Here is a 14608-nt window from a genome sequence, read left to right on the forward strand (position 1 = left end):
TCAATCTTCAAAAAAATGCATCAAAATTATTGTTGAATTATATTTTATAAGTCTAATCATAAAGAAGCAACAGAATTCTGATCAAGAAGTTTTCCCTTGAGGTAATTTGGATGGATAATGAATTCTGTACTGGAACAATCCCAGTAGTTACAGACTATTATGTACTAATTACTACCTTTACAGATCTACTGTACACATAATTAATTTCTTCAGAGTACCACTATCATTCTTGACTGGCAAAATACACAACCTAAATTACAAGAGCCAGAAATTAACATGATCCTTCAGGGAGAAGGCATTAACTTGCTTTGTAGTGTTTTGCAATTAGACTATCAATCAAACAGTGAAAAGTGATTTTGATAGCAGCAGGCCAGATACATTGGATACTGTCACATTATAACAAAGTTATTTGAGCCATAACATTTTGATCATTCACTTCCACTTAACAGAAGACACAATTATGTGTCTTCAATATCCAGAAAATTGAACACCAACATACAGCTTTTGAGATCATATTTCACAAAACACCAGTTACCATGCTGCTGCTGATGGTGCTCTCCTTCAAGCAGGTAGCTGACTACATTGTTTGATATCACTTAAGGACACGAAAGCAAAACCTACCAGTATTTTTTCTAGTTGAGCAACATTAATGACTTGCTTACATGATTTGAAAGATTCGCTATTGCTTCTTGCCAAGAACAGTACAATGTTTTCGTTTATTTTTAAAAAGTAGAATTAAGTTTAACACTACAGAATGTAATAATGCTATTTACACTATTTAATTCAGCTAATAACAGTGGCTCATTATATTTAAGTCACATCCTCTTTATACTCATTTTTACTACTATATGAAATTCAGGATGATACTAGATGATCTTTCATAATTAACCAAGTCAAAAGGAAAAAGTATTACTTCCCAACTAGTTACTATTCCTAACCTTTTCCTTGGCACAGCTTCACAAGGTGTACATTGCCACCTGCAGTGCAGTAACTGTCCCACTTCTTAATATTACTCAACTTTTAAACAAGAGGCATCCACCCATTTCCAAAGATATCTGATCTGAAATATCATTTAACTGTCAAAATGGTCCATGACACTATAATCACCATTTCCATCTCTACATTTGGAAGGACAACTACAAGCTCAAAACATTCATGTAAGATATTCAAAGAAAATTTGAAGTCCTGGAGTCCATTCATCATAGAAACCCATAAAAGGTATTCCAATTCTTGATTTCTTTTGAAGAAAGAAAACAGAAGAAAATTCTTCAAAACTGTACTAAGACAGTAGTAACTAGATGTCAAGTAACTCAGTTCGAACTCCAAGATCTCAAAATCTTTGGTAATCTTACAGAGAATACTACTTAATGCTTTCCCTGGTTTCGTAGTCATGCTTGGTAACTTTATTTTACTGACGAAATATTGCAGTTTGAATGTTAGTACTAATTGAAACCTAACTAAAACACACTCATTAAAACCACATTTAATATCTAATGTCGCAACAGCAAATAAAGAAGCAAACCTACACTTATTTTATAAATATAGGTAAATCAAAATTTTGTTTTAAAGTAGAATTATTTTACCAGTCGAAGAACACTGTCTTTTACTTCAGCTGCTACTCACACTGGCATTCTGAATTCCCATGGAATACAAGATAATAAATACTAAGTCATCAGAATAAGATTTTTTTTTTTTAAGACTGCCAGTTTTCTCCCACTTATGCATGTATTTGCTTATACGTTGACTCTTCTCTCTAGAGAATATAAAATGCATTTCTATTTGCTATTCTTTACTGCTCCTGTGATATACTAAGAAACCACATCAAAAAATGGGACTAAGAGGAAGAAAAAAATCAATCTTAGATTATGCTTTAAACTAATATTTTGGTGATTAATGAGCCTGTGTCTGTCAAGGCAAAGGGTGAGGAACCACCCTTTCTCCCCCCTCCCAGTTTTACAACTGTGCAACTAGGTTAACAAGAACTTCCTCTCATATGAAACTGAAAACTATGTCAAAATTTCAAGAGTTTTTTTTTCCAGCATTTTTAATGAAGCAGCTTTTTCAGGAATTCAGAAACATTTCTTCAGATTGATGATGAAAGAATTCAGCTCAAGGCAGAACCTTGTCATTTGCATTAAGAAGGTTCTCAAACTATTGTAAATATTATCTGTTGTCATGGGATCTCTTCCTTGAAGGTTTACTTGGTTTGTCATCACACTACTGGTGACAAACTCCACATTACTTCAACCTTATGGCAAAGCTACATAGCCTTTTCTCATGTCATGAACGAAGAGTATTTTTAACATCTATAAGCACTAGCAATTAGCAGAAAAGCTATTTAGATGACATATACCGAATAGTCTCACTCGTACTTGATCGAAACTCCAGCATAGTTTTTATTTTCACTTTATTGTTCTCTGTAGTAGTTAAACAGAGCCACTCCACATGGCACTCCACTAAAAATTTGTAAAATATCTGATGCTTTCCCATGGTATTATGCAAAGTTTAAGAGTGCACGCTCACACGTTCATCCTGTAGAAAACTAATTTAGACATTGATCACCAATGCCAATAATAGTGTAATTTATCTCAAATAGTACATAACTTTGGGGGAAGATGATGCTTAGATTATACACAAGTGTTTAGATATTAATTTAAGGCCTGTATTTTAAGATTATTCTTTTCTTAAATGAGAACTGCATATAGTATTCGACATAAAAAAAGAAGTGAATGCTAAGATTAAGATGCGTGTCTCCAAAATATGCTACAGGCAGATATTAAGTTTATCTAATCTGCACCTGATGCCAACCAAGAGTCAGTAGGTCATAGTTGCGAAGTCTCAAACTAGTGTGACTGATCAGTGAACACCTACAGAGGAAAATGACTGTGAGGAGGTCACTGTGGAAAAGCTACGTGTTCTTGTGATTTGAGGAAGAATGGAACGATTGACCAGAAACGTTGCAAAAGATTCTGAACTTAACTCCACAAGAAGGAATAAGAGTGTGGCCTCTGTTGTACACAAATGGCTCTATCGCCCAATAGGATCAATCAGTTCTTTAACTGCTTGTTCCCAAGTTAAAATAGCACAGAATACAACAGCAACAAACATACACCCCCAATGACACACAAAAACTTTCAAGAGAATAACGATTTCAACACAGTAGGTTTCACAGCACTCGGCACATTTTAGTTGTTATTTAAGGGCATATTTTAATTGATAAATCTTAAATCTTGCTTTCAGTTGTACGGGATTTTGATTTACCACAGAAATATGAGTAAGTACATTTTTATTACACATTAAACCCTCCAATAGGGAAAACCAAGAGGAATCTGACATGATTATAGGATCTGAATATGAATTTAGATTAGGATTTAATTTGAAGATTCACATCTGTCTGCAACATATCACGCAGATTTGAGATGTATTATTGCATACGGTTGCTACCACTCGAGGCCACAGAGTGAGTGAGGTACAATCCTTGTAACAGATGGCTATGCCAAAATAGACATTGCACATCATCTTCCTGCTTTAAAGTATTGTACAATACTATAGAATCATACAAAGAATAGAAATATCACCTTTTCACAGCTTTAAACTTAATATAAGCACGAGACAAAGAAGAAAGTACCTTTCACTTGTGTTCCAAAGGTGTTGGCCAATCTTGCAAATAGTTCTGGGCTTTCGAATTTATTTTCTTCAGCTTTTACCCAGAAGCTGTTCTCTGCTATCTTGGAAGGCTCAATCTGAAACAAAAGCATCATTTTCAAAGTTAATAATTAGTACTTTCGATGGTCAAATTACAGGCAGCTCTACAAGACTGCTGAGATAATTGGACTGAACTGAGTTTAGGTATGTTTTAAATATTACAATTTCATAAAGAAGCTTTCTAAACAGAACAGAGTGATACAAAATGCCCTCAACCCACACAATTTTTGTAAGGTTTTTTGATTCAACAAGTTTTCCAAACTGGCTTGAAGCATGCTATTTAAGTTTGTATTTATATCTTAAGATTTTTTTTTTTTAATGAAGTTTCCTTAAATATAAACACATTAGACTACGCAGGTTCACATGCTGTGCAAGATAATGGTGCCCAAACATTTCACTTGAGCAGCCCCATAGCTCCTCCCAGTGGCCATAACCCTTCCCAAGCACAAAACTAATCTGAAAACAACATTTGAGATAAGTACCTTAAGTATCCTTACAGGACAGATATCAATATTCTCTGAACATACAACTATTAGATAATATCAGTCTAATACGTTTCTATGTAAAATGAGATGTTTAAGATGCTCTTAGATAACTACTTGTTGCAAACTACTTTAACACTCTTCTTAAAAAAGTTTTGCATATAGGTATGCAATTTGATGTGAAGTTACAATTCAGTTTTCACTGCACCTAATAGAATGGTGTCTCCTCTTTTCACCTGAGTCATAAGATTTACACTCTGCTTTGATACAGATTAACAAAACAAGCAACACTCAGCAGAAGGAAAACCCAGTGAGCACTGAGCCACTGATCATAATCCATGTATCTCACAGCAGCCACAGGTAAGTCTGTTCAGCCTTGAGAAAAGAAGACTGAGAGGTGATCTTATTAATGTTTATAAATACCTTAAGCGTGGGAGACAAAGAGACATGGCCAACCTCTTTTCAATGGACTCTGGGGACAGGACAAGGGGAAATGGCCACAAACTGGAGCATAGGAAGTTCCACATAAATATGCATTAGAACTTCTTCACAGTGCGGGTGACGGAGCGCTGGAACAGGCTGCCCAGGGAGGCTGTGGAGTCTCCTTCTCTGGAGATATTCAAGACCCACCTGGACACTGAGCTGTGCAGCCTGCTGCAGGGAGCCTGCTTTGCAGGGGGGTTGGACTCAATCTCTAGAGGTCCCTTCCAACCCCTACATTTCTGTGATTCTGTATCATGAGGACAGGTCTGTGAGGACATGGCCAAAACAGAAAAAACATTTACCCGTCACTGCATAAGTCCCCTAAGTCTAGGGTACATCATCTCTGAAACCTCTCAGGTAAAGAAAAAATCTCACTCAGGAACGTGCGATCCACGGACATTTGAAAAAGAATTATGTCATAATAAAATTAGCATCCTGTGTTACTTATCTGTCCATCATTAAACTGAAAGTTCTGCCAAGAAGTATCTCATTAAAAAACCCGAAATAAATTAGGAGGGACATCAGCTTCACAGCTCTAACAGAGCAATAATCTACCAGTTTAACGTTAAAACTGCATGCTGCTAAATGAAGTAAAGTAATAACTTAGCTTATTTAAAATAAGAAACTTAAAAGATGAAAGCAACAGAAAACACTGAAGCACTGAAGTACCAAGTAAAAAACCCTCAATGTCTACAATAACACATATAAAAGTAACATCACTGCCTTTACTACCTTTCGATACACTTTGCAGTAACAGTGTAAGCATCTATTTTTCTCAGAGAAAAGGTACTTATCTTAAAAACAGATTTATGAAAGATACTGCTCAGATGTGTTTTGTAGTACAGCTATCATTGACAGGAAAGGCAATGAAAATCAAAAATTCCTTTAAAACTTTCAAAACAAACATATCACACAAACAAAGAATGAGAACAAAATACTCTGTTTAATTTCCTAATTAGATGCCTTCATTTATAGTTTATTACTGTATTTATTCAGAGAATTAAACTTAAAATAATACTTCACATCAAGACATCTGTCCCTAACAGAATGATTTAGTAGTTTAAGTACGTATACTCATTAATACAGCAAATATAAATGTGTCTTTTTAGTAGGAACAATTCTTTCTCCAGTGTATTCTCACTTTTTCAGCGAGGACAGGTCATATCCTTACATTTCATGCAAGGCTTTTAAAAGGAAATAGAAAACAAACCCACAACAGATTGCCAGCACAGCAGTTTCATTGACTTTTTTTTTCTCCCCTCAATAGCGTGCTTCTAGAAAGCATATCCAAATCACTGCTGAGTTGAAACAACGTTGTATGGGAACTGCTGAGTCATGGCCTGAACCACCGATTGAGCACCTGGAGGAAAGACCCAGTCAGCCCTGGGAGCACAGGTGGAGGCAATTCACTATGTGACCGAAAGGGGTGGAGCCAGGCTCCACTCCTCTTAGGTCTCATTGAAGGCTGACTGCCACTGAGGAAGAATCTTTCTGGAAATCCCTCCTTGGTGGGAGCTTTTCCCTGCGAACCCTAAATCTTCTGATCTGGATGAGCAATCTATTTCCCTTCCTTTGTTGCACCTTGCTATCATGCTGGTCCTTCCAGCCCTTTGTAACACCTTTTCCATCACGTTGGTCCTTCTGATCGCTACAAACATCAAACTTAAAATTACAGACTTTGAAAGCCTGGTCCACTTTCAACTTTCAAACAAAAAAATAATTTATTGTACATACAAAATGCAACTTAAGGATCCCACGGATTGCTTATCCCCTAGCAGACAAGAATAAATTCAGAACTCTGCTTTGCCCTGTCCTCCAAAATTCCATGTATGCATTAATACCAAGTTCTAATGGATTTTATTCCAAGCGACTCAAGTAAATTCTCTACATTCATTTCCTATTGCAACATTTTTTTCTCATGACTCAGCCATACCTGCTTCAATTATGCAAACACAGCTGTAGTCATCCCTTAACCCTAGATACTTCTGTCAACTGCCAGATTGTCAAGGTTCATAAACAATAGTCTTCCCAACAGTTTTCCACTCAGCTGTCAACTCCAAAATTCCTAAATCCCAGAAACACTCGAACTAATTCAACCTGTTGAAAGTAGTAGTAACATGATTAAGCATATGTTAAGTGATTGATACACCTGCTTTAAACAAGACATTTAACTTCTGAAGTGCTCACCTGGGAAGGCAATTATCAGTTACACCTGAAGACATGCAGAAAGCAACTGACACAGTATTAGTCAAATATTTTGACATCTGATAGCTACCCATATTCTCTGAATACAATTTGCCATGGGCTCTTGGACAGATTAAATTCTTGGAAGTTTTCCCCATAATATAAGCTATCCTTGAAAACCAGAGTCCGCTATATCATGAGAGCTTTAGACGTATTTAAGATAAAAGATGAAGAGAATTCCCCAAACTTCATGAGTACTACCAACAACCTAACATAAACCCTAATATATTACCTTCTACCTCAAAAACCCCTTTTTAATTATTTGGAGAAAAACAAACACTGTAATACCTTTGACCAGTTGATTCTCTTCATAGATACTTCCACATTATATTTTTTCTTCTCCTTCATTCCATGTGGTAACACTGGCATCACTGGAAAGGGAGCAAATGGATAACTTCCAAGAGATGGTGCCATTGGAGGCCCACCAGGTGGTGGAGGTGGAGGCCCTGCTCCACCACCAGGCAGCGGAGGCGGAGGTGGAGGCCCTGCTCCACCACCAGGCAGCGGAGGCGGAGGTGGTGGCACTACCCCTGAACCAGGCAGCGGAGGCGGAGGTGGTGGCACTACCCCTGAACCAGGCAGCGGAGGCGGAGGTGGTGGTGGTGGCGCTACCGCTGCACCAGGCAGCGGAGGTGGTGGTGGAGGTGGTGGCACTACCCCTGAACCAGGCAGCGGAGGTGGTGGTGGAGGTGGTGGTGGCACTGTCCCTGAACCAGGCAGCGGAGGTGGTGGTGGAGGTGGTGGCGGCACTGCCTCTCCACCAGGCAGCGGAGGTGGAGAAGGAATTGTTTTACCAGGCAGTGGTGGAGGTGGTGGCAGAGAATGAACTGCTCCATTGGGCAGCGGTGGTGGTGGAGGCGGAGGAATCACTCCAGCGGGCAATGGAGGCGGTGGTGGTGGAGGTGGTATTGTTCCACCAGGTAGAAGTGATGCTGAGGAAGAAGGTGGCACAGTCACACTTGCTGGAGGAGGACCCTGAAATTTAAAAGCAATTTTTTCATTTGTGGAGGGAAAGAGGTTTAATATTAATTTGAACTATGCTGTCGTTTTGTTGCAAAAATTCTGTGTAATGTACGTTATTCATGGAATTTAAATTTTCATACTCTTACACTACACACTATTATTTACTGTTTCTAGTTTAATGGAAGTAATGGTTAGAGATAAGTCTGAGTGTATCTGAAAATAAATGTCACTATATTATAAATGAGTTGAGGATGAAAACACGGAGCTTAACAGTAGAGAGAAAAAGACATACTAGAAAGTTAAGGTATATGATTTTTAATTGTATCATTACTATGAATGAGCTGAGATGTCTAGATAATCTCAACTGCATTAACAACAACATAGCTGGTTTAATAACTGATTAGGTGAAAAATAAACTCTTAGCTTTCTTGTAGAGATACGTAACAAACACTGAAATGAGTATGAATTTATTACGAACGTAAGTTTGCATGAACGCAGCAATAAAAGCCATAAGGAACCGCAGGTTACAAGAATGACTTGTGTTGATAACCAAGAACACAACAAACAGCAATTCATCTGTTAAAAGCAGTACAACATGTTTACATTAAGATAAGAAAGCCTGTGCTCTGATAAGGCTACATCACAGATTATGGCAGCAGAAGACCTGCATCCTGACCAGAAAAAGAAAGCAAAGAGGTTATAAAATAACATATGAAATTCCTCCCATTATGCAAATACGAAGTGAGACAACAGTCATTAAAATAGCTCCAATTAGAAGAAAAGGCAACAGACAGGCCTTGCCTAAGATTCACGGAATAAGAAATAACTCAGTGAGACAAAACAGTCAAATCATAGTAACTGCTGGTTCCAAAGGCTGGTTCCTGTAGACCAACTCATTAGACAAGAACCATCCAATAAATGTACTGACAGCTTAACATACAGCATCTCTTGCTTTCTGCCTCACAAATGATCCTGAATAGATAATTAGGACACACATTTTTGGTGCTTGTGAGCAAAATATATCAAGAAATCAATGCAGGTAAAATCAACCTTGCTGAAATTCAGTATCACTTTCCCTTCCTTGAGTTCTTGCATTTCTGTTACATTTATCTATGAGATTGTACAAAACAACTGGACTTTCAAAAGTCCAAGAAGTGGGTGTTATCAGACTTCACTTGTGTGTGCATTCTGAAAAGTATGTATATTAATAGTATATATAATATATATAGTATATAATACTAATAATATATATAGTATTTAATACTATATTATATATATTCTATTCTATTATATATATATATAATACATGCAAAACAATCTCGGCCTTCTGAAATAAACACGTTCTGCAAAACATATAGAAGTAGTGATGTTTATGCATAATCAGCTACTTGGAGAAAACAAGTCAAACTGTTCACAGCCTAAGGAAATTTCTTCTCAATAAAGGAGATATGCTGAACATACTACTATTTGAAAACACCTTTACTATTTACACTAGCTTAAGAACGAACAAATATAACTATAACATACATTTCAAATTCCACAGAGACAATATTCTCTAAGGCATTTTACTCTTAATTCTATACAAATAGTTTTCAACTGAAGAACTTTAACTCAGTTTTATTACCTGGCTTTGTAATCGTTTGATTTCTGTTTCAAGTTCTTTGATTTTCTCCTCCCGCTTCTGAAGTGCTGCTTGTGCCTCTTGTCGAGCTATGAACTCCTCGTCAAACTGTGAAGTTAACAACCACAGAGATATTCGTCTGTTTTTGTCAACACTCTGCCTTCAGATAAGTTTCCTCAGGTTCTAAGCCGGCGCTAGATGAGGAGCTATGAATCACAGAATCATAGCATGGCTGGGGTTGGAAGGAATCTTAAGGGTCATCTAGTTCCAAATCCCCGCCATGGGCAGGGACACCAGACACTAGACTAGACTGTCACATTCCCTCCTCTCACAACTTTTTTGAAGTGTACTTTACTCAAATAACATCAAGTAGAAATTTTTCCCGTCAGTTAAGTACAGTAGATGTATACAACTGAGTATCTGCAGCTAATAGTATTCTTCTGCTATTGATTTCAGAGGAAGTCAGAATCGAAGTCTTGCACAGAAAGGCCTGCAGAACTCTCAACTCTGGAATAACATCCATCCTATGATAATCGTTATTTCCTAGTTCCCACTAAGATTCTACTATAAAACAAGCCTACAGTATTCTTGTCAGGCATCTGTTCCATAGCTTGAGTGGAGATCAGTACTTACCTTCTTGGAAAATTCTGCTGCTTTTTTCTCACTCTCTTCTACTTTAGCTTTGTCTACACTTGCATCTGAAAGTTAATCACCAAACAGAAGTCAGGTAAAACGTCATAATTCTGAGGTCCTTAACATAATTACCTTATGACCTCATGACACAAAATCAAGCGAAAAAAAGCACAACGAATTACTAGGTTGATACGTCCAAACATTTGATGAATTATTTTGATGAGGAAAATCTGTGACTATAAAAAGAAGTGGTGAAGAAAAACATGTGACCAATTAAGTTAAAGATGAATCATCACAGTTGTTCTGTCTCTAGCAGACCTGAGTTAGCATGTAATCATTTTTGCCATCCTCTTTCAGATCAATCTTAATACTAAGTAAGTGAGGAAAAAGGATTTTTACACCAGCATGAAACAATAGTTACTTCTGATGCTTCAATTCAGAATTAAATCCATTTAAGATTAGGAATACAAAATCAAACTTCTCATTTTAATGAAGTTCAGAGGTGAAGACAATTTGGTCTGATTGTAAAGCACAGATTTCTTCACTCAACAGTGGTACAAAGCACTTCTACTGGCTTTTCATGGTGGCTAAAAACAAACGTTTTATAAGCAAGGTAAACAAAACTAGATTACAAGTAGAAATTGGCACAGATATACAAACCACTTATTCCTACAAATAGTAGGTCAATGGAATGATCTCGAATTAAGGACGTTCCTAATCACAGAATAAAATTGCAGATACAGTGATGCACTTTTGTAGATATGCATGATACTTTCTAGAAAGTAATTCTTCCCTGTCCCCCGCAAGTCAACACATACATCTTTTCTCAGCTCATTTTACTAAAATAAAAAAACCTCTTAAATGAACTGTTCTTAAAGAATAACTACTTCCTTTTATTACGCATTTATGCCAAATGATGCCACTCTATTTCAAGAATGCAGCCTATTCCAGAAGTCTTAAGAAAGGTATAAAACCACTTTTTTTTTTTAATGGTAATAAATGCCATTTGAATTATATGGTATTTATTCAGCTACCTCTTTCCCAAGTGACATAAATTGAGAGACTGTAGATGCTGAACTGACTGGTTTAACTTAAATAACCTCAATTACTTGGAAAATATTGTTGGAATTAAGCACATAAGAATTTACAATCCATTAACAGTTAATATAATTTTTGACATGTTACAGACCTGAAATTCATATAGTTTATGAACAAGCAATTTTCAGTCACTAAGACTATCAAATTCAGATATACGTTCAGTACAGCACTGGAGAAAGGAACTTCTCAGAGTAATTTATTCAAGACTACAGAGCTTGATCTAGCCTTTTCTAGAAGTACACCTGTAGTTTCTAGAAAACTGACAATACTCTTTATTAAGACACCATAAAATTGCTTGTAGTATACAAACCAATAAGGTGAGTAAAATCCACATCAATCCTTCCTCTGCAATCAAAATCTGGGTCCATGCCACTGCTGTGCAATACTATCTGTGATACGCATTCTTCGATTATCTTGTAATACTGAGGTCTTAAGAACAGAACAAAACAAAAAAAGCACAAATTTTACAAGATAAGAACGTGAACAATAATTTGTGCATGAAGGTGGAGCTAATAAAGCACTATTAGAACAATGACTGCTTTAGCATTTTCGATACATGCTGCAGCAGTTCTTTAGCATATTCTCAATACACTGAATTCCACCACTTGAGAAAGTATCGATGTTCAACTACTTACAAAATCATTTTACTGTTACCTTAATTGCTCAATATACTTCTCTAAACAATATCAAGAACCTCTGGCAGTAAAGGATTCTATGCTCAGAATTACTGCTTCTAACCTAAGTGCAGGGTATTATACATCTTAATTTCACAAAGCAGGAAATATTCAAGTCTGAACTGATGATATTCCAAACTTCCAGATAAATATTTTATATATATGTATAGTGTGTGTATACGTACATACATATTTACATACATATGTGTATATACACACACATACACAAGTAAACTGAAGACTTCTCAGGTTATATTTAACTTCTATATTTTATCTCGCACATCAATTGTTTTTATAATAGATTTACAACAAAAAATTCTTAAGAAATTCTATACATAGTACTTTTACACTGATAGGACACTGAGATATACATACAGTAGTAAGAATTTTACACTGGAAACAAAGTAGAAGCTATCATGGAAAATTCTGAATTATTAGTTATACAACTTTAAGTTCACTGAAATGAAGAAGCAATCAAACATAACTGAAGAAAAACCTGCTCAACAAATTAGCAGATTTGGGGATGAAGTTGTTAGAGTAAGGCTCAAGTTTCTTAAAGAAGCATTCGTATACTTAATGTGATCTTAATGAAATTAACCTTGACCAGAAAGACGAATATATTACACATCAGCTTCAGAGCAACTATTAACGTGCAATCGTGAGAAACTCAATTCCTGTTCTTCGCACCTCTACCTCAAAAATCAGTCCTGGGAGCTAACTTACCGAACATAGTAATCGGTCCTGATGAGAAGGAAATGTTGTAGAATTGACAAAAAGTGGTTTTCAGAAGCAGTATCTTTCAACAAATTATACAACAACTGAAATACTTCATTCACATCAGTGGAAACATCGTTAAGGAAATACGAATGTTTTCTAAAAAGTTAAAATAAATTAAATGCTGCCTGCCCACAAACAACCCAGTTCCCCTGTGTGAGCATTCCTACTGCTTGAGTAAAGCCTTTCAACACTCTGGAACGCTACCCTTAATAGAAAAGATATTCTTTCTGATAAAACTATCCATAGAAACTTTATCCCGTTTAATCATCAAGACACCTTCCATTACTACCAGGAAAAATTATACTACATACTTCCATAGAATCCTGTAAGCTTATTGCACACAAAACTCTTTTTCACTATAAAGTGAGCCTGGTTACTGGCAAATACTTACTAATCAATCCTTTTAATTTCTTGAATAGGAAATATATCCATTTTATAATGCAACATTACTTGTTTTTATACTCCACCAATTGGCTGTATTCACTCACATTCCTTTTCTTCTTCAGTACCAGCCATTACCCTTTCCAACTTAAACTGCAAGTAATCATGGTGAACTTGTGTAATTTTAAACTTAAATCCACTGCTTCTTCACAGTAACAGAACACATGCATCTCAAGTTTCACAATCTACTTTAAAAAATTTCTTTCAACTTGGATATGAAAAGTTACTCTTTCTCAGAAATTATATTCTTTCATGGCTGTTATTTTATATGTTCATGCATCACAAGTCAGAATTTAGCTTCGTAAAACCAAATAAAGTATATATATGAAAAATTGAGTTCCTAATGACTTATATCTAACCCATAAATTTAAGTACTAATTTGAATAAATAAGTTTAAAAGAAAGTGGAATGAAACCTGCTCAAGAAAGCACCTACAAGTATAATACATAACTGTGACAAAATGACTGTGCATAAAGCATTCTACCTTGTATTTAATTAAGTTATTAATCTACGTAATAACAAAGTTTTTATAAAGGATATTCCATTTCAACTCTGATATCACTGAGACGATGTGACAGTTCAATTAAGTCTTCTTCTTTGCTCTCATCAAACACTTTCAACTGAATATCAAGCTCTTCATTCTCCTTTTCTTTCAAGGCCTAATGTTCAAGACAACGCACGTTAATTTTGCCTTTTTTTCCTTACGAACTCCATCACCACCATCCCTTCAAAACTGTATCACAACAAAATATAAGACATGAACCTTTGGAGCAGAAAATACATTTTAAAGAGGAGCAAGTTCCACACTGCCTGAGAATGTGGAAGGCACAGTATAAGCCAGTATTGCAGGTACAAACTACAGAAACATGAAACCTCACTGAGGTGACTTGTCCTAATTGGACACGGTTGACAACTCAGATTTGTTTAAGAATATTTCAAAACATTAACAAAAGTGAACTTAGGAAGCCTAAATAGTGTAAAGATATGGCTACAACTTTTGTAATTAGAAGTTAATCTACATCACAGCACAAGAACATTTCTGGTACACTGAGAAATATTTACATGTTAAACAAAAAAAAACAAAAATCACACACAAAACTTAACAGTTGTAGCTGGGGAAAAATAACAAACGTTTTCCTTAACAAATTCACTAGAACTATTAATAGTCAAGTTTAACTTCCTACTAGGCAAATCATCAAAACACAAAACTATTTCAAAAGCCACTAGTGTGAATGAAGTCCATGCTTTAAATGAAAATTGGCCCAGAATCATCATAACCAGATATATACGAACAAAATGTTTTTTTGTTTGTTTCTTTTGCCTGGAATATACACTGATTCTAATGTTTGAAAACCAGAAAAGCATACTATGCATTCATACAGAGAAACATGGATCCTCCTAAACTTCTCTTATTTCAGAACCTTTGTGCACTTAGGTTTCTTGAAAAATAACCCTAAGCACAGAAAGGAACAAAAAAAAGAACAATC

The 14608-nt window shown here is 36.0% G+C and overlaps 1 protein-coding gene across 4 annotated transcripts in view; it reads right to left on the minus strand.

Moving 5' to 3' along the window:
• DIAPH2 (diaphanous related formin 2) overlaps positions 1–14608 on the minus strand; it is a 155359-nt gene that overhangs the window by 106229 nt on the left and 34522 nt on the right. For all 4 annotated transcript variants that reach the window (XM_021405708.1, XM_021405710.1, XM_021405709.1 and 1 more), the window contains 7 exons: positions 13662–13780; positions 12627–12743; positions 11540–11658; positions 10132–10196; positions 9502–9606; positions 7203–7889; positions 3629–3743 (listed from right to left, as the gene is read on the minus strand). In XM_021405708.1, coding sequence (XP_021261383.1) covers positions 3629–3743; positions 7203–7889; positions 9502–9606; positions 10132–10196; positions 11540–11658; positions 12627–12743; positions 13662–13780 — 1327 coding nt within the window. The remainder of the gene's footprint in view (positions 1–3628; positions 3744–7202; positions 7890–9501; positions 9607–10131; positions 10197–11539; positions 11659–12626; positions 12744–13661; positions 13781–14608) is intronic.

The sequence above is a fragment of the Numida meleagris genome, chromosome 8 (genome assembly GCF_002078875.1).
Source record: "Numida meleagris isolate 19003 breed g44 Domestic line chromosome 8, NumMel1.0, whole genome shotgun sequence".
NCBI lineage: Eukaryota > Metazoa > Chordata > Aves > Galliformes > Numididae > Numida > Numida meleagris.